The sequence below is a fragment of the Platalea leucorodia genome (assembly GCF_965183815.1).
Source record: "Platalea leucorodia genome assembly, chromosome: 5".
Lineage (NCBI taxonomy): Eukaryota > Metazoa > Chordata > Aves > Pelecaniformes > Threskiornithidae > Platalea > Platalea leucorodia.
In genome coordinates, this window is record NC_138827.1 from 41,215,752 (window position 1) to 41,236,120 (window position 20,369).

General features: G+C 39.1%; 1 protein-coding gene across 1 annotated transcript in view; it reads right to left on the reverse strand.

The window, feature by feature from the left end:
• Nucleotides 1-20,369, reverse strand: part of DPYD (dihydropyrimidine dehydrogenase) — a gene marked incomplete at both ends in the record, with an annotated part of 361,757 nt that overhangs the window by 72,594 nt on the left and 268,794 nt on the right. The window contains 2 exons of the mRNA XM_082314522.1: nucleotides 19,340-19,459; nucleotides 19,935-20,055. Of these exons, the coding sequence (XP_082170648.1) occupies nucleotides 19,340-19,459; nucleotides 19,935-20,055 (241 nt within the window). The remainder of the gene's footprint in view (nucleotides 1-19,339; nucleotides 19,460-19,934; nucleotides 20,056-20,369) is intronic.

Sequence of the window (20,369 nt, forward strand, 5' to 3'; positions counted from 1 at the left end):
TTATGAGGTCCCTAAATGGGACGCACAATATTCAGCGCACTAAAAAATACAGGAAGTGCCCAAAGAGCAAGTTCAAGATGGACCTTGTCACAGCTTTAATGGTGCACAGCCCACCACTTCTCAGGATCCAGAGAAGACTCTCTTCACTGTTCCCTATCTATTTCACAGCCTGGTCAGTCCTTCAGTCCAATACTACTCGCACATTAACAGCCATTTGCCAAAGTCACTAATAATAATGCACTATTTACTCAGGCTCTGGCTATTTCCAACCAAAACTTTTAAATATTCATTTACCAAATGGAGCATCTGAGGGAATATTCATTTTATGGGATGTCTCTGCAGCAGTTAGCCTACATTTTCAAAGCAATGGCTACCTAACGTTTCATTTAATTGGTAATTTTTGAAGGGTGATGCGCCAACACTACCAAATCAAAGGCGAAGGTTCTGCTGACTGCAGTGAAGTCAGGACTTTACCCCAAGACTTCAGAATACAGTTAATGATTCTGCAGATTTGAAACAATTTCTATGTCGCTCTGCCATCGCTGGCTCTTGAAACCATATCGAATGACTGCATTCTACTCGTTTTTGTTAGCATATTGTGACTATCTATGACATTTATGGTTTGATAAACTGATGGTGTATTAATATTTTCTCCAATACTTATTTCACCCTTCCTTTTTATTTCAAAGCTTACTTCTTATTTGATTCTATTTTGGATACCTACGGGTTTGAGTCCAACCTGTGACTGGCAAAAAGAAGCAATCATTTTGTTTCATGTTTCCTTTGGAAGAAAATTGTACCCGAATAGAAAATAATGGTGGAGCCTTCATAAACACAGAGAAAAATCAGTGTCTTTTTTAGAATTTATTTTTACCGTTTTTGAATTGATACTAATCATTATTTATGCTCTTTCAGCTGAAAGTTCATAAAATCACCAGAGTTCTCATTCAATAAATGTTTAGCAGTCATCAGAGACTTCTCTCAATTAAAAAGGTTAGAATCAGAGAAAGAGAGAGGGGAAAATGTAAATTTTTCTTATCTGTAAATATTATTTATCCAGGAAGACCTGAGGGAATTTTCACTCATATCAAACTTCAGTAGGAAAAATCAAGAGGACAGATAAAAATTGTTTTGTGATTGCTGCAAGAGCTGGTTAAACATTTTCTAACAAAGCCATTCTCTCACTGAAAACTACAGATCCACTAAAAATCGATACTTCTGGCGATCTGCATGAAACCTAGCAAAGCATTTTCTGTTGCAGTTTATCAGGTGTTCATTATTTAATTTCATTCATGCCTTCTACTTCGGTTTGACTTGAAGCTGGAAATTGTCTCACACCGTGCTTTACATGTTCTTCGGTTGGCTTGGTAGGCCCTTTCTTTTTCCTGACTGCTTTGCGATTGCTCTCCGCCATGACTTAGAGCCTGAGCCACCTGGTTTGGTGCCACGGAGCTGAGCACAGCGCGCTGCCGAAGGAGGTCTGGCACCTTTTGCACTGCACTCCTCCGCTGGGCCAGCACAACACTTGCCTTTTACCGAGAGAGTAGTAGTACTAATAAAATAAAACAAATAAAATTACAACAGTAATGATGAAATAATAAAAGTAGTGCTAATAACTGAGGTATGCTCCCAACATACACAAGGAAAAAGACATGAGAATTAGACCAGCACAAAAGCCAAGGGACAGCCCATCTAAGAAATATTGCCCGCAGTTACCGGACAAGACCATTGCAGCCATCGCGGAGGGACAAATGAGTTCCTGCCAAACTCTGCTGCACAATCCGTCTCCCCGAAAGATGCAAGTGCTTCACTTTAACACACGGCAGGTCTCGCTGCCCATTTATTTCGGTGCAAAGGCAGATGTGTGTAACTCAAAGCCTAGTAGAAGTGTCTGTGGCTATTTACCCAGAAGCTTACAGATTTGTTCAAAGGCAGCCTTGCCTCTGTCAGCCCCAGAGGCAGCGCTACCTTTGTTTGAGATGGTTTTAACCTCCTTAACAACAACAACTACTATGGTCAACATGACCCTGGTGCCAGAAAGCGGGATGTACGCGTGTGTCTATGTGCCTGTGCCTGTACTTTAGCGCATACATAATTCTAACCACACAAAGGCAATTTAGTATATATCTAAGGGCACACTGGAAGAGTGGTGACTGGCTGCTGAGCAGGGCACTGAGGCTCCTACAGTGCATTTAAAAATAAAAGCATTACACAAAAATGCAGTACAACAACTTTTCAGGTTATTTACAAAACCTGAAGCATACCTTGTACTGTTTAATCACCACTTGTCTAAGAAGTCCATTACAGGAAAGGAAGCAGAGCTTATGAAAGTACAGCAAACTAAAGAAACCAGATCTAGGTACCTAGAAAGCTCAGATGAAGTATTTCATTCTCCCTTTACATAACTCAGGATCATTCTTATCTTATTTTGAGGTTTATCTATTTTATTTTGTCTATCTCTCTATTTTATCTATCTCATCCAGTTGCTACTATCTAGTAATACACAATTTTATGTACGGATATATTTAGAACTATTTATAGATACATAAAATATATTAAAAATACGATGGCTTGAACACAAAATTTTGTGAAACAAATGACTCAATTTCAGCAGAAAACACTGTATTTGCCTGTGCAATAGTGTGCGTGTCTACACACACATCTACCATATTATTATTACATATCCATATAATCTGTGTGAGTATATATACACGCACATTTCCATATTCACATATACATAAAACAGTGGATGACACGTCCCCTGATAAAACCTGTTATTTCAACACTTCAAGTGAAAAGTGTTAAAATAAATGGCTCATCACATACAATGTGTTAAAATAAATGTTTATTTCAACACTATGTGTATCATAGCCATTTATTTCAACACTTTCCGTTTTTCAAGACTCACACAACCAAGAGTAGGAGAACTGATAGCTATACCTAAGGTAGTTGAAGCACACAGCCCTACTCATCTGCTTGCCATAGGATGAGTAGGAAGTTATCTGACACTTTTTTTTCTCCCAGCAATAAATGGAAACTACCTACCTTGACTGTTCATGGGGATCTGCACGTGTCTGTAAGCTGGTGGGCATTTGGAAAGAAGAAGGGCCATACCAGAGTCTGTTGAGATATTTGGAAAGCAAGCTGCTGCTACCAGGGTAGGGCTGGGAAAAGAGGCAAAGTATGGGGGCTTTTGACAATTTCACTTTGCAATTTTGGAGCTCGACACAAAGGGATCTGGGCAGACAGAGACTCACGTGAACAAGAGCAAAAACTAGAGCTGTTCATACAAGGCTGAAGGCTGGAAGGGATGTGATTTTTGCAGGATCACATATAATTTGGTGATCAAATTATGAGTTAGGAGAGAACAGCTGGGTTCCCACTCTATCCTGCTGAAAATAGTTTCTTGGGAGGATTCTTCAGCTCCCAAGAGTTGCTTTCTTTATTTTAATACGGAACCTGAAGGATCTTTGGAGCAGAAGCTTTCCAACTTTAGGTGGTCTCTAAAGTACAAATATAGTCATTGCGAGCTTCGTGTTGGTGCATTCAGATTAGTGCCAGCATCTGAACTTGCTCAGACGTTACATTATACGCCACTGTTAAACTAGTATCAGTTTCTTTCTCTGCCTTATTTTGAGAGGAAAGCACAAGAAGCTCCCATTCTCTCGTAGTTCCCGCTGGAGCCCGAGGGCACTATGTCTTTAGAGGTCAGTTTCTAAGGGACAGAGGCAGGATGAGGATGAAGAAATTTAAATAATGCACAAAATATGCACAAAAGCTCCACAAACTATGAGTCCCCTCTGAGCAATATTTACCACTAACTTGCCTGCAATGTTTTCTTACAGCTTTCCTCCTTTGAAAAACTCTCAAAGCATGATTACAGATTGCCTAGGCCCTAGCAAGACAGCGTGGCCTTAAGAAGATAAACTCTTGGCAGGGGGTTCTCTTTTCTTTTACTTGTACTTTTGCTTCCCTGAAATTGCAGATCTGTGTGCTGGTCTAGACAGAGCACAAACTCACAAATTAAACTAATGAAATGTTAGCGAAGACTTTGCAAGCAGCAGATCCTGTCAGAAGTCTGTTTTGCACCCAGACAATGAAAAATTGAGACCACAGTTTCATCAACCCACAAATAAATTCACTGCCTCAAGCCAAGCCACTGCACAGTGCTAGTTGCCCATACTCAAACATCTCTCTTCCTGTAAAGTTATCTTCCCCTAGTGTCACCTTTGGCAGATAAAACACTATAATCATTTTGTAGCAGAATAGTGTACAACGCAATGAAAGTTCTCCAGAAAAAAAAAATGTTTTCACCCTTTCACTTTCTTCAGATGTGATTAGTTCCAGAAAGAGGAGGTATCATCACTCCTTTGAAGGCACTGTAGGTTATAAGATTGGCCCTCAGAAGCTGGCAACATGTAATAAAAGTGCTTTATTCCTAAACATCAATCAGTTTCAAGAATGGCAGTTACTCACAGAATGGTAATAATGGAAATATTTGGCTAATAACTATTGAAGACATTAAAACACTATATGACAGACGTGCAGTGCTTGTTACACAAGAACACTTTTTTATAAGTACAGTTTTATAACTAGGTACATACATTTCTAAATATTTAGTTCCTTACCCGTCGGTATTTTTGTAATGAAGTTTACATGACAATACTTAATTTTCCAAAAAAGAAAAGGAGCCCCCCACTCCAACAGAGAGTTGATACCTTGGCTGTATCTGAGACCTTGGCTGCGCACATGGATAACAATTTTAAAGAAAGGCTTTTTCATCTGTTCCTTCTTTTTAATAACCTTCGCAACTACAGGAAGTTTCAGGCCATTTCTTTAGCTGAGAGTGTACAGCAGGCTGAAGAGCTAATGCCTTAATGGAAAGCAAAATAATAGCATGTCCGTGCTGTGTAAACTATTTGTGGCACAAAGGAAGCACAAACCTTATTTGCTGAGGCCTTTACTAGCTCTGGATATATTACTAAGGGTTGGTAATTAAAACATGGTTATATCAGTCCTGCTTGTGACCAGCCACACAACTCAATGCTGATTTCAAGATGAAATTATACACCTGTATCATTACTCTGCTTTCTGCATTAATAAAAAATAACAGCATTAATAGGCCTAAATACTCATTTGTTTGATGTATTCAGAGCAACATAAGGGGATGCGAGGGAATTTAGTGCATTGCTCTGTCAGATCATTTTAATTGTTATCCAATGAGGGCAGCTCAGAGGGTAAGGGACTTAATTTATGTACTTACTCATCCCCTCGGCTTCCACTGAAGAAAAATGATAGCAACGCAACTCCTAAACTGCGTTCACTGGTCTTCAGTGACCAAAGTAAAGGCCAATTAACAGAAAGCCAGGGGCCCACAAAGTGTTTGTTGATTTTAAAATACTGATCAGAACACACACTGCTGCTGCTAAACACATACCAGCAATATCTGGCATTTACGCAGTGCCTTCTAGGAGAGGATACCCAAATGCTATACAAAGGTATAATATTTTTATCTCACAGAAGAGAAAGGGTGCAAGGGGAGGCCTGGAAATCTGTGTGTGAAGAAAGCAATTCCACCTGAGCAGGAGAGGCAGCAGTCAGCCCTCCTGGTCACGAGCCCCTTGTCCCCGGGATGTCATATTGCCCTTTTCTCTAAAACCGCTGGTAATTTGAAGGATACCTTTTAACATACTAATTACATATTAATTACATACTAATGTCCTGGGCACTTTGTTCTGTGCATTTTCATGGATGAAGGTTTATGCCCACTCAAACCACAGCCTCAAGCATGGGAACAGGGCTGTTCATGGAATCATACAGGACTGTTGTTGACTGTCGCTGTCACCCATAAAGGAATTACGTTCTCCTTCCTTCCTGTTTTTCTCTAATCTAAAATAAAACGTATCTTAAAGAATTGATTCACGCTGCGGGTAGTATCTTTGGGCAAAACTGGGTTGCTTTCTTGTTCTTCTTGGTCACACAGAATTATTAGGAATTCTGACGGTTATTTTAAGCAATCAATGTACATATGAAAACGAAGAGATCCTATTTGCATGAGCTATCGCTGACATAATACTGTGTGTGGAAAGCTCAAAGAGGAAGACTTACAAAAGCATAAATGTTCCATGTGAAACTCTAACACATCTGTTCAGCACTGAAAAGCCAGCATTTAAGTCCAAAGTGCTAGAGAGCCGAGACAAGTGCATTTTTGGAATCAAAACAAATGCTGATAATTTAAGAAAATACTATGAAGCACACAAAGACTGTACAATGCCATATGTTGCACAATGCATCTGGTAATCAGTTTAGTGTATATGCCAAATTTACTAGAAGCCCAAATACGCTTAAGTTTTTTATTCAGAAATTCAAAAAGTAAACTATAAGCATTATAAACACGGTGCACTTACAATTAGAAAAAAACGTGGATTTTTCTTTTTACTTACAAAACACAAATAAAAATTAATCTCCTAAATTTTACCCCATAATGAATACATGTCCAAGCTTCACTTTTGTTCAACAGCTTTCACAGACTCACAGTTTTAGGACATGGTGTGTTCTACAGCATAAAAGATAAATGTGATTTTAAAATTATTTTACACTCAATGTTTACTTCTGTTTCAAAGGTTTGAAGTCATGAAGGTTTTATGCTGTCATTTGTGATTCTATACGCAATACATTACTGAAGATGTCATCAAACACAGATGTACAAGCAACCTTACATGTACTGTGGTCCTAAATCAAATATGAATCCACAGTTACAGTATTAAAAATACAGCAGAAATCCCTAATTCAAGTGGACAGTATCACCTATAAAGCCAAAATAAATGGAGTAGGATAATAGTTTTCAGACTTGGGTTACAGTGTCAATGCAGAGACTTGAGCTGTGTTAACTCACCAAGCTTGATCTTACTTGCCAGAGCATGCTTGTCAATATTTAGCTCCCAGGGAGCATGTCACGAGTCTTTACAAAAACTAGTTTAAATACAAAATACTATAGCAGCTGCTGTGATCCTTTTTCTAACACTGAGATTAAATTGCTGAAATTTGTTTTTAGCTTTTTAAACCAGAAAATGTGTGCCATATACCTACTGTAACAAGAATATGAGAAACAGCATTAAGGGATTGCAATGCTGTTATTAGGGCTTATTAAAATACAGAAAAACACCAGATGCTTTACATTAACTGATTGGAAGATATTTTAATGTCAAGCATACAAATATCACTTTCTCCTGTGATATCAGATTAGAAAATGGACTGGGTTAATATCAGATACATCTGTGTTTTCAAAAAGAGATGTCTACACCTGCATCAGAAAAAAAATGAATCATTTACTTGCCTAACCACCAGAATTTCATCACAAAATGTAGGCACACACTATCTTAGGCATTTGACAGAGGTACCTAAAGTACCTCAAATTTCTGATGCAGTCAATGGAACGAGAAAGGAACCCACCTCTGAGAATGCCCTGATATGAACTGAGAGTGCCTGTCACCAGCTGTATCTTAGCAAGTCCTCGGCCTCTTTGGGGACAGCCTGGAAGGGCTCTCGGACACAGAGGTGTCCTGGTAGGAACGGCAGCTCAGGAAGGCAATGCAGGTAGCGTAAGCAGAAGAGAGCACCACTACTGCCTGCCTTCTCTGCCTGGCAAACCTTTGCCTCAGTGAATCTTATTCATGAGAAACAGAGTGAAACAGCAAAGGATATTGGAGACAGCCCTGGAAGAAGCCCAAGTTTGGAAGAGTGACAGTTTTCTTTTATTTTTGAAGACCCTTTTACCACCCCACACTATCTGACTTTAACGGTAAGCTGGGGATGTTCTCAGAGCTATAAAATAGCACGCCTGAAAGAAAAGAAAAATAAAGACATGGGAAAGAAATCTGTGTGCCAGCCCCATGCAGGAGGGAGCTCCTTCCTAAAATGCCTCTCAACAAGATGGAGCAAGACTCGGGGTGACTTCTCTCCCTCTAGCAGGGTTTACCTCCTCTCTGGATACCTGCCAAGGACCGATCCTCTAATGTGTTTTTATGAACAACAAAGATGCAAGCAATCTCTTCGTTATTTCAATAAACCAGATTGTTCCACGTAGCAGGCATTTTCAAAACATTTCTTAAGGAAAATAAGTTGCCACCAGATCCTCCTAGAGGTCTGAATTCTTCAAATCACACCTTCAATAAGTTCTGAAGAAGCTGCTCAATTTATAAGAAAAAGCAACCGATTCTTAAAACCCTTGTCTGGCAATACCTTCTCTGCAAGTGCTCCCGATGCACAGAATTTATCAGGGCCTAGAATGAGAAGATTTCTCTGAGTACTCCCTATTAAAATTTAAGCAGCTCTTGAGTGGGCATATGTCCAAAAATTGGGGAAAATACTGCCAAAGCTGGCGTATTCAATAGGCAGGCAGCTGACGTGGCATTAACAGTGTAAGCACAGCAATAACTGACAGGGAGTAAGACAAGCTCAGCCCAGCCAAAATGTGGACTGGAGTAATCATACATACTTTTGAAAACCAATAGGTCACTCAATAGGGCCATGAAACATATATAAATAGGCAGACACAACCATAACACAGTTAACCATGTCTTCATTGGCATGCCTGCTTGCAAAAAAATCCACAGCTTTCTCCTCATTTTGAGCTGCCTGTAATAAAATTCTTCACAGCATTCGCTTTACCTCAGTGCTGAGTCAGGTGTGGTACCATACATTTTATGGACAGATGTCATGTCATTAAAAACATCCTCTCTAGATAGCTGCCACAGCTGCGCAATGGATTTCTCATTCTGAAACAGTGGGACACTGCTCTCAACAGTTCTCACTCGGCTCTCACTTAACCCAAATAATGGTGCCTCAATCCCTGGCTATGAGCGTCTTTTGGGATTTAAACAGGACTTAGTAAAGACGGTTATACAGTGCATGTTAATAGGGAAGATATTTGCAATTACCTGGCAATGTAGAAATTGCAAATTGATCATAAATTGGAAAACCAAATTACTACAGCAGGTTTCCTAAAAGATTCTGTAGGATATGTTTGTATATCCTGCGTGTGAGTAGGATACCTGTATAGCTCATTCGATACAATGGCCTGCTTGCATGAAAAGACACGTTAAAATGCAGACTCCTTAGCTGACTACTATATATTAGTTGCATTTTTTTGAAAGGTAAAAAAAAAATGTTCCGACGTTTGTGAAATACTTTTATAAATGCTTCTGGCAATAACTCATCAGGGATGATGTGATGCGCAGTGAAATACAAACCCAGGATCTACGCAGTTAAACAAATCTGCTATATTTTGTGTTCTGTATTTTATGTGTGAAGTTGGCATTAGGATTTATTCATCATTCAAGTAGGATACTAAAAAATACAGAATGTTAGCAGGATTTAGGTGACTAAAGATGTATTCACTGTGGTGAGTTCATCATAAATCATAGCTAACCAGTGGTAGAATTTTCAAAGGCTGCTCCTACATAGAAGCAGGACAGCAGCAATAACTGCGGAAGTACGTCCTTTTTGTGCTGCTGGATGTAAAGCAATGCCCCAGGTTTCAAGTTGTTCAAGGATTATTTCTTTTTTTTTTCCTAAACCCCTGTATCTGATTGTCAAAATATCCTGCAACTGGATTAACCTCAGCAAGCACAGTTTTGTGGAACTGTGAAACCTTCTCTTCAAGCCACTTCCTGACCCATTTCTAAACCACATCAATCCAGTGTTTTGTAGGTAGCGAGAATGTTGGGAGCCCCAACATCCTCACAGAGATGCCTAAGCCACTGAGGCTACCGAAGCTACTTAACCAGGTGGAGGAGCTAGGACGTAACACAGAAGTTGGGGTGTACTGTCAGCAGTGGCAGCATCCCCAGACCGATGGCAGAAGACAGTAGTCAGTTGGCCTATCCTGCAAGCAGAGCTGTCCCACAGAGAGAAGAAAGAACCGGAGGAAGCTCCATGCTAACAAATGTTAAATAAGAAGTTATTTTTCTATTTGTTAGCTCATATTTTGATGTTAAATGTACCACTTTTTTTTTTTTTTTTTTTTTTTTTTTTTTTGCATAAATGTAGAAACATGTTTATTTTTCAGGTAAGATGAGAATATGTCCTCCACTGAATACAGATGGGCTCTACAACCAGTATATGCCACTTGGTGACTAGAGCAAATCAATATGCAAAGTAAGATATGAAAAAAAAATGAACATGCTTAAGACACACTAGGTCACTACTCAGGGGTTTTAACCTCTGCTGATACAACTGTTAATCAGAATTGTTTACAAACTCTGCCAGATTCTTGCTTTTTTGGGGGAATTACAATTAGAACTTCTGCTCTGTGAGTGACAGATACAGTTTATAATTTCCACAGAAGACGGTTGCCTCATTGATCACTCTCAAGTACCACCTGTATCACAAACCCTGCTGTTGATTCAGGTACGGAATAACAAGTCAGAAGAAAAGATAATTATGGGCCCTGCACGATCAACAGCAGGGAGCTTGTAACACTGATGTGTATTCACATGAATTTGGACCCTATTTCCTTTGTCAGGTCTTTCCTCTGCCTTCTATATTGAAGCTCCCTATACTCTCATAAGCTGTATTCAAGTTTGAATCCATCACGCACCCAACGCTGCAACAAAGCTTTGCAGACCTCCAGGCCAATTTAAACACTACCACCTGAAACTATCTTCTTTGTGCTCCTGCCCATGACCATACGCTTAACCAGTTAGAATTACTGCTTCCGTACAAAATGTACTTCTGCATTGCCTGCAACACTGAGAGCAGAAAGCTAAGCCCAGCTCCAACTTGGGCGATTGCTGGAGACCGGTCGGCAAGCCAGAGTGACCCTTCTACCCAGTCACTGAGCAGCTGCTGGGATATCATAAGGCACACAGTTCTCACAGTTTAGACACACTCTTGTGTCTTGTATGAAAGACTGGAGAGTTATACTGCATGCCATCACAGTCTCTAGTTCTCGTTCAAGCTGTGCTTGGAAGTCAAAAGACATTTTGACTTCATTGCGATTATCAGGGGAGAAAGGTGAGCAAGACCAGACTGAGAGAGCCACTGAGACTTAATAGAAAACAAATCTAGCAGTAGGCTTCACCAGGGCTTTTCTCGATTTTTATTATTTTAATTAATGTCTATTTCAAATTCTGGATAGTATTTTAATTCCTGTGTTAGAATAACTGAAAAGAACTTAAATGCCAAGTATTTTTCAAATAAATAATTCATAAGATACTTCAAGCAGTTATATTTAAATGACCTCCAAAATGAATTGTAGTAAGTTTTTTATGATAGAAATATATCAGTTTTCAACACAATAATCTCCAAAAGATATGACACAAAAATATTCTGAGAGATTTTTTTGTGAGCGTTTGCTTAAAATTGGAAGAGGTGATCATAAGAGAAAGAGACACCATCTCCCCTAGACCTGACAGACATGGAAAGACAATCAACTCATGCTTGCAAAGACAACACCAATGGGTTCAATCTTGCTGATATTACTGGGAGGAGAAATTTTCTTTTCCTGACTGACTTACACCTCCTCATCAGATCATAGTTTGCATTCAGCTCTACTGTAACCAAGATTAAATACAAGACCCTGCTCCACCAGCCTGCTGTAACATGCTTTGACTTCTCTTTTACTTTCTCTGTTCATTTCCATTCTTTGTTAATCAGACTATGTCTCTAAGTTGCTAACCATAAGAGCACTCTTTACTTAATTACGTTAATCCATACCATCGTATGAACAGATTTCCCATTTTATCTACCTGCACCCAGACTAAAACTGCACATTCTTTCACCCGTGCTTGAGCAAGCTAGGCCACAGTCATTCTCTCTTATTTTTACCATATTGTGTCTGAGTAGAGTTTATGATTTTATCTGAATCACCTTCTGACATTTGCCTTTGGTAGCCATCAGTAAGACTTGATAGCTTAACGGTTATCTGTTTATTAAAAAAACCCACTCATCTGGGAAATGAATTATTTGAACTGGACATATTCTATACGAGCTTTGATGTAAACAGTAAATCCAGAGTGTTCAACAACACTAGTTTAGAGATTAATCTAATTACAGGCTATTAAAAGAGGAGAATAAAGCCGATTGCATTTCTAAAACCTTGTACAGACCAGCAACAGTTAACGATGATTTGATGGTTTTCTAGGAGTTTTGGAACAAATACTTGGCTTTTAGTCTGAGAGCAACGCTGGACATTTCCGTCTGATGCTTGGGGGATTCAGCCAACTAACAGATACATTTGGTGAAGAATCTCATTCTAGTCATGCCCTCCCTTCCTAATTTCCCTTTTCACTGTTTTGTCGTCTTTGCCTGTTCCTCAGGGAACCGAGTGATTGATAGCCTAATCCAATGACTGTATTACAGCTGCCTCAACTTGGACTCTTTTCCTTATCATTAGCAGTTAGCCCATGGTTAAATTCACAGCTCACTGCTTGGTACAGCCCCTGAGATTTAAGGGTCTGGCCTTTAGAAAATATTTAACATAAAATTGAAATCTTGACATACTGAGAATTCAGTTCTCTGCAAGGCTTCTTTAATTAATCCAATGTACTGTACCATTGTTCTATATGAGGCTGTGACATGCTGAACTGTTACTGAAGCTCAGAGAGATGTATAATTCTAAATTAAACACCCACTTACATGTACCTACACTGCATTTGTTTCCCTAGTACATGTGCATGAATGTGAAAATTTAAATTCAGTCTATAACAATAATAAAACACAAACCAATTACACTTCAAGAGTAAAGACTTTTCATTCATTTCAAGCTCGGAATGAGCTTTTTCCAAAGTAAGAGGAGGAGAAAACACAGCTTTGTTCAAATGCTGTGTGTAAAGACTCACGCTTCATTCTTTTTCCAGGACTCGTTTAATCTTTTGGTGAATGAAATCAATTATGATCATTTTTAATCAACTACAAACGGCACCTGTGCTAAAAGTGTAAAGTGTTTTCTTTGTGGGAAAGAAATTGGCTTAAAAATATTAAAAGTGGAAAAAATATGCTTAGTTCTCTGACCTTATCTGGAGAATAATACTTATTTTTAAATAGCTATGGGAAGGATGTAGACCTTGATCTATGCTGTAAACCTTTGCCCTACTTCCAGTCAGTCGATGAGCCGCAAGCTTCTATGAAAATGGCAGCTGAGTCCCAGATGAAAAATTATGCATCTCATAAACTGCTATTCTGCTGAAATGTCAAGCTATGGCAGGGCTGTACCTCAAACTCAGCACTTGGCATTTTCCTTCTGTCTGCTTTGTTGCCATGAAGCAAACATGAACAGTGAGGATTTGTGTAGGGCAGGTAGCAGGCGAGCTCCCTGTCAAAAATCTATTATTAGGGCTCTGATCTCTCCTGCACAGACCAGTGACGGCAGAACACTAAGAGAAATCAGACTGCTGCAAGGACACCACGGAAAACAGAGGACTCTCTGTGAATCCTCACATAATATATGCAAATAAGGGCTTTTAATGGCTGAGCTACATTTAACAGAAAGAATAAAACAAAATTAAAATTGTACTATGGCATATATTTGTTTTTTACTCCTATCCACACTGTTTTATAAATATATGTCAATGCAAATAGTCTTTAACTCTCGGTAAATATTTATACTAAACAGAAGTGCCTATGCATACATACATTTTGTTTTGTTTCTAGTGATGGGCAGCTTTTCATTCATTTCTATTGACCAAAATCCACACTGCACAGTCACTGAGAGAACTGTGATTAGGAAAGTGAATGCTCTTGGGTTTTTTTTCACTTTTCTTTTAACGATGTGTCACCAAATTAAAATTAAAAGGCAGCCCTTATTATTATAACTTCAGCTTTTCCTCTTTCAATATAATTCATACATTTCAGATTAGAATATATGCCCCTATTAATAATGTCAATTACTCATATAATGTATACATCTTAATTTATTGAAATAACACCCGCAAAGTGTTCCCTTAAAAGTCACAATTGCTGTCTGACAGTGTTTTTTTGTAAAAAGAGACAGCTCCACTAACTTACCTCAAAAGTAACTAAAATTAACTGCCTCTGCTGGTTTCCAACAATTATACGTTCCCACATTTAATGACTGAATTTGCTATCTAGTTATATTCCTTCTGACATCCCTTGTGGTCAGCTATGAAGTTATAACACACAACTTTCTGAATCTCTCGTGTTCTGGAAAACATAGAAACATACGTACTCAAACATGCTGTACAATATATTTGTGCAAATAATGCCACAATACTACAGAATGGAATAATTGAACAAAGGAATAACAGCACATAGACATGAGGTGTTTGAAGTACTGCTGTAAAATACTGCGATATTTTTGCAACAAAGCATTAAAAGGCTACATAGTGAGTGCACTGTAGAGAGATTTGCTTTTAGACTAAGATTTTTGCTAAGTCCAGTGTATGGTTTTATAAATTTATCCCCTAAGGATCCAGCTTCCAGACAAAAACAAAGAAATAAACAGATGACAAAGAACAAGAAAACATGGAAATTGAAACAGCAGCTCTTCTCTATTTTGCCTGCAATGGATACCCTATTGTGCTGCAATGTGCTGCGCTTTATAAAACACATCTGGAATATGGAAGCACAGTATGAAGCTCATGAAAAAACTTGGTGTTTTTTTTTTTTAAATTTTAAAATACTTTTAAAGGAAACAAATCGTAGGGAAGCGTGTAGCTGCTGACAGTATATTACCATTTCCCTGGGAAACCTGGCATCTTATTCTAGTACCTATAAAATACACATTTTCAAAAGAATTTATACTTATACAGACTAAAACATATCTTTCAGAGCCAGAGGTCATTATTCTTTGTGAGGATTAAAAAAAACAGCATTAGCTTCTTTTTAAGAAACAAATACCCTGCATTGCATGCGTATTGGAAGAACCCGGGGTAAAATCTCATATATTCTGTATTCTCAAACCTGAAATACTGCTGGGTCAATTCTAAAAGCCCCTTAATGGAAATCAAACTACGTCTCTAATCCTGCAAACATATATGATAGTTATACAGTTTGGGAAGACATATCTTAATTTTAGCATTTTTCTTTCATCACAAGGGCTTATTTCCGTAACCATATTTTGGAGGCTTCATTAGGACATTTCCACTTTTTGAGTAATGGGCAGTTCCTGGAAACTTATAAAAAATGGATGAAGACTGGGATCCTCTAAGCACAATGTCCTCTCATGTAATAGGGCCACAGAAATCCGTACGGCTACCATAGCCCTTGGGCTCAGCTGAGGCTCCATGGTGCCAATTAGAAATGAATTTTAGTTAGAAAACATCAATTTGTCAAAATTAAAGTGAAATTTTTCCTGTAAACATTTTTTGGCACCAGGACAGAAGTAGGTGGTGAAAAAAAACCAGAGATATTTTACAACACTCAATAGTCAGAAGGTAAACTTGGAATCCTGGGGACCCAGCTGGGACCCAGGCTCACACCTGGGATTTAAACCTGGCTCTCCCAAGTCAGGCTTGTGTGCAGGTCAGCAGGCTGTGCTAGTATGAGTGTGTATCCTGTGAGAGCTGTTTCACTTTGTATTAATAATTCAATATTTGCAGGGAAGTGGAGAAGAGAGAGAGACTAATCCTACAGTCCAGTGGTCAAACACCCACCTGGGATACTGGGATCCTTCCCTGTCAAAATCACCCAACAAACAGGAGGGTAGCAAGGAGGAAACAGCAACGCCTCTTAAAGCTTAGCAATTTTCAGGCTGATCAAATTAGATCAAAACAGGAAGGTCACTGCCCGAGCACTGGCTGGGAAGAAAACACTGACTGTGACAACTGAAAGCTAAATGGGAGTTTTAAAGTTATCTCATTATGTCTTTCCTTCTTTGAAAGATTTTTCTAAAAATGTTTTAAAAAAACAGAGACACAAGTTTGTTCTCAAAACATCTCAGGAGCTGGCAATGATGTTAAAAAAACTTTTTAAAAATTATTTTAATGTATTTTAGACAAACCATAGGAAACTACCTGTCATTTAGTAATAAAAAAGGAATTAAAAAGAAATTCCCTTTTAAATGTCTCTTTTTTTCTGGAAAAACAAATGACAACCCTCCTGCGTATGGCTGCTTCCGCACGAGGCAGACGAGAAGCGGAGGAAAGAGGAGGCCAAGAGGAAGTCGTTTACAGAAAACCTTTCTTCAGTACGTGGCCATGCAGGAGCACATTTTTGAACAGTGGAAGACAGGGAAGACTAAGTCAAAATGTCAGGCTGCTGCTAGGACAGGGCATTAACATACTTTCATTATTTGCTCTTCGACGGAAACCTTCATCAAACTCAGTGGAGTGAGTTTGCACTCACCTGGAGAAGGCAACCCGCATTGTATTAAGAAATGTGTGGACGTAGTGAATTTATAAACCGTTGAGGAACAGCTGTCCTTTAAGAGAACGACTCCACCGAGGCACAAGGCTCCTTCAGCTCTCAGGGGAGTGAATGGAAATGCAGAGTGCAGAGGACAGAGCATGTTTCTCTACGTGACATCAAGGGAGGAACGTGTCCCTGCTGCTGCTGGTGGACCCTCAGCACAGCAGCTCCTGCTTTTCTGCAAAAACACCCTTTCAGACAGAGCAACCCCTATACTAGCAGGCAATGCTACTGAAGACAGGGAGAATTTCCTATGATTTATGTGTAAAGAGAAGGGGAAAACAGACAAGCAAGCCCAGACTGATCTAAAACCGAGTTTAACCCAGCAGTCCAGATATACTCCATTGCAAGCAATTCCTCACTGGCTGGGTGATGCCAAGGGTCACCAGCTTCGGGCCGAGGTACATTCCAGACCTCACCAGCACCCCGCGAGGCAGAGACTCCTGCCACGCTTACGGTACCTCTGCGCCAAGCGAGCGCCATTTCTAGTCCAGAAAAGAACTAAAATCTGTGCAACTGGAAAAAGCCCAGTGAGTGAGATACGGCTTGGCTATGCCCTGTATCTGCTCTAGGTTTGTACACTAGAGAACATGATAAACCAGCTGTGCTTTGGTAAAATACACCAAAAATGGACCAGAATTATTGCTTCTATAACAGCACTGACTTTCACTTAAAAAATTAATTCTTTCTTGACAGGAACTATTTGAAAAAGCAACAAAAGCTTGCTGACTCTATCAGATAATAAAATAGAACAAGTAGTTTAGGCAAATCAAAATAGAAAAACAATACTTTACACTACAAAGCGACTTTTATGCCAGGACCACAGAGCACTTCCCAACAAGCCTGTAGGCATGTAAGTGGTGTTACTGCCATTTCACAGACAGGAGAAATAAAGCACGGAAAGGTCAAGTGACTGGCTGCAGGCCACGCGGCTGAGTCCTGGCACGGCCGGGAACAGACCTCAGAAGTACAGCCACCCTGCCCCTTGCTCTGACAAGACAACACGCTCTCCCATTTTTTGTCTTCTTGTAAGCATGCTAGCTCTCTTGATTTAAAATTGCTTTTCTGCTTTTGTAAACTTGTATACTGCTATACCCTGATCGCTGAGCAGAAAGTATTGCAATGTGTTGCAGAGCCTATTGACTTTATTGGCTCTGTGGCTTTCTTTTGCGCAATGAGTTGTGGGATTGGGACCTAGTGATGTCAATTATCAGTAAGAAACCTTTATATATTTGTCTGCAACAATATGCTCTTTCAAAACATAATAAACTGACAGCACTTCTAGTGGTTTTCATATTTTTTAAATAACCAGATTTGCATCATAGGTAATGGTGCACCCTAAAATGACATTATCTATCTCCTCTGATACATGTAAAACTTCAGGAAAATAAATGCATTTTTATACTTACACACGCAAACATATATAAAAAATAAAAGAAACTTTTCCTCAGGTCACATTTATAACAGAATTATAAACCACAGAAATGCTGGTAAGTCCTTCCTTACAGCTGAGCATCCAGGTGCCACTGTAATTTACGCTACATACATGTTTTAAATTTGTGACATAAGAGACACACTTTTCATAATGCAGTCATTTTATAGATTTTATTAGACAGACTTATGGTAGGAAGGAATATTCAGAAATTGCAACTTAAATGAGAAAATGTGAATGGTGTTACTTATATAAAATACTACTGCAATAGTTCTTTTATTAATTTTTAATGCACAGCACCCACTGTGACCTCCTTTATTCTTTTCCTGTCAACATGGCAGGCTAGAGAAATTGAAATGGGCTGTAGCTGTTCTCTTCTTGTTCCCCTCTTCCTCTCATTTTGCATAATATTAAAATATAACATCTTATTGGACTGTCACTGTGAAATAATCATTATGCAATAGGCATAACAATTTTTTCTGATTGTTATCTCTTCCTTGCTTTTCAGCATTCTCAAAAAATTCCCAATTCCATGTAGTTATCTAAGGCAATAAGGCAATTTTCCACTGAATACACTCGTCTGAATCAAAGTTTGTTTAAAAGGTATCTTCTGCTACATTTCTTACAGTTCTCTAAGGATAACACAGTCACATAAAATAAAGCATTTTTTGCCTGTCTTGTCTCCTCTGATTATGTTTTTGGGGTGAGGTAGGAGGCGGGTCCAACAAAAAAGTGTTTGACTCAATCAGGAGGATGCTATTACTTCTGTTATGTATATTTACTGCTACCTCTATCACCAAGGAGACTAATCTCCATACCAGTAAAGTCAAGAAGCTCACAATATTGTCTTTGCAAGGCCAAGTTCATGTTGTCACAGCAACAGAGTGCACAGGGTCAATAGATTAATACATTAGCGTGCACAGGCACTGAACTGGAGTGTAAAAGTTTTGCTGCTGGTTTCAAAATTAAACTGTGAAGCAGGAAATATGGCCTACACAAGATATTCTTGTATATCTCAAGGAATAGGCTACAAAAAACCGCATATATTTGCCTAATAGAGTCTATCATTTTTACCATAGCGGGAAAAGGAGGAAATAACCTCTGTGGAAGAGGTGCACCGGGTGGGAAGGAGGGAGGAAGGCTGGAGTTCGGGCTATGAAACATACACTGCATTTGGATTGTTGATATTTCCCCCTGCGATGCCCTTTCATTAGCCTCTGTCTAACGTGGGGCCTGACAATTGTGACAGAATGAAAAATTTGAGGAAAAGCGAGGGTCACGAGAGAAGAGATTTCCTTCCCTCTCCAGTGACCCTATCACAGTATTCTGATGCAGCGCTTTACCATTCAGGAAAGGGCAACCCAAGAGCCTTCACACTTAATCTGTTCCATCTGTCATGACTATTAGAAACATTGACCAGCAGTGAGCTTTAAGGACTCGGTGTGACTGCAGACATGATATTTTAGCCCACTACAAGGACCTCCTGATGTTTTGAAAGCCTCCAAGGAAGTACCGTGCATCAAAAAGGGCAACACCTACCTGACATGCCACCATATGTGGTCCTCAGTCCTCCACCAACGGCTGGCCAAGGTGTGCTGTCTGCTTTCAGTCCCATCAGTCCTGACACAGTGTTGGTGGCTGTAACACCATCTGCGCCACCTGTGAAAGAAAAGGTCAGTCACTTTTTGTTAAATCATGTGTATAAGAACAAGAGAGGAAAAAATACAACAGAAAAACTGTGAAACTGTGAAGTAACTAGAAATTCAAATAAACAGCTGAAGACAGAAAGCTGGACACACACACCATTTTCACTACTAAACGTAGGAATAGGGGAATTTACAGTGGTATAGTAAACGTATAAATATGATAGAAATAGGAGGGTGCAGACAAACACAAACACAAACATATGATTTATTGTTAAAAGTCTAATATAGTTCTCTTCATATATTGCTATATTCTAGAAGCATGGACAAAATTAGGAAGCCTTTAATCACTGTGCTTATTCTAAATACGTCAAAGAAACTATTTTCCTCGTAGCTTCTGTTGTTACTTGTTATTATTCCAGCAACTCCCCTATCTTCCCCCATCCAGCAAATTAGTAAATCTGCACAGCTTGTGCACTGGAATCGGTTACCTTCCTGCGCAGCCATAGCAATATTCACAATATCAGTGACATTTGGGGTCAGCTTGGCAAAGAAAGGAATCCGAACAGCTTGTCTAACCCAGCGACAGATGTTCCGTACCAGCTCTGGATCCTGTTCAAATAGGTCAGATAAATATAGAACATAATTAAAAGTAATATGAACAAAAGGTATATCAAGGAAATAGAAAACTTTGCTATAAGTGCCTATATTGCGATTCTGTGAAATTACACATCAGGGCCGAACCTCATCTCGTTAGTTAACTTATTTCAGACACACCGAGTAACTGCAAATCCATTACAGAAAGGTTAGTTCATGAAAAAAGGAAATTTTGCTATTTTTCTTTTTTCCAAAAGACAAAGATATCACAAAATGTTCCCTTCCCAGAGAGGGGAAAATATCATTTTGGATGACAGAGACTTTCTTTA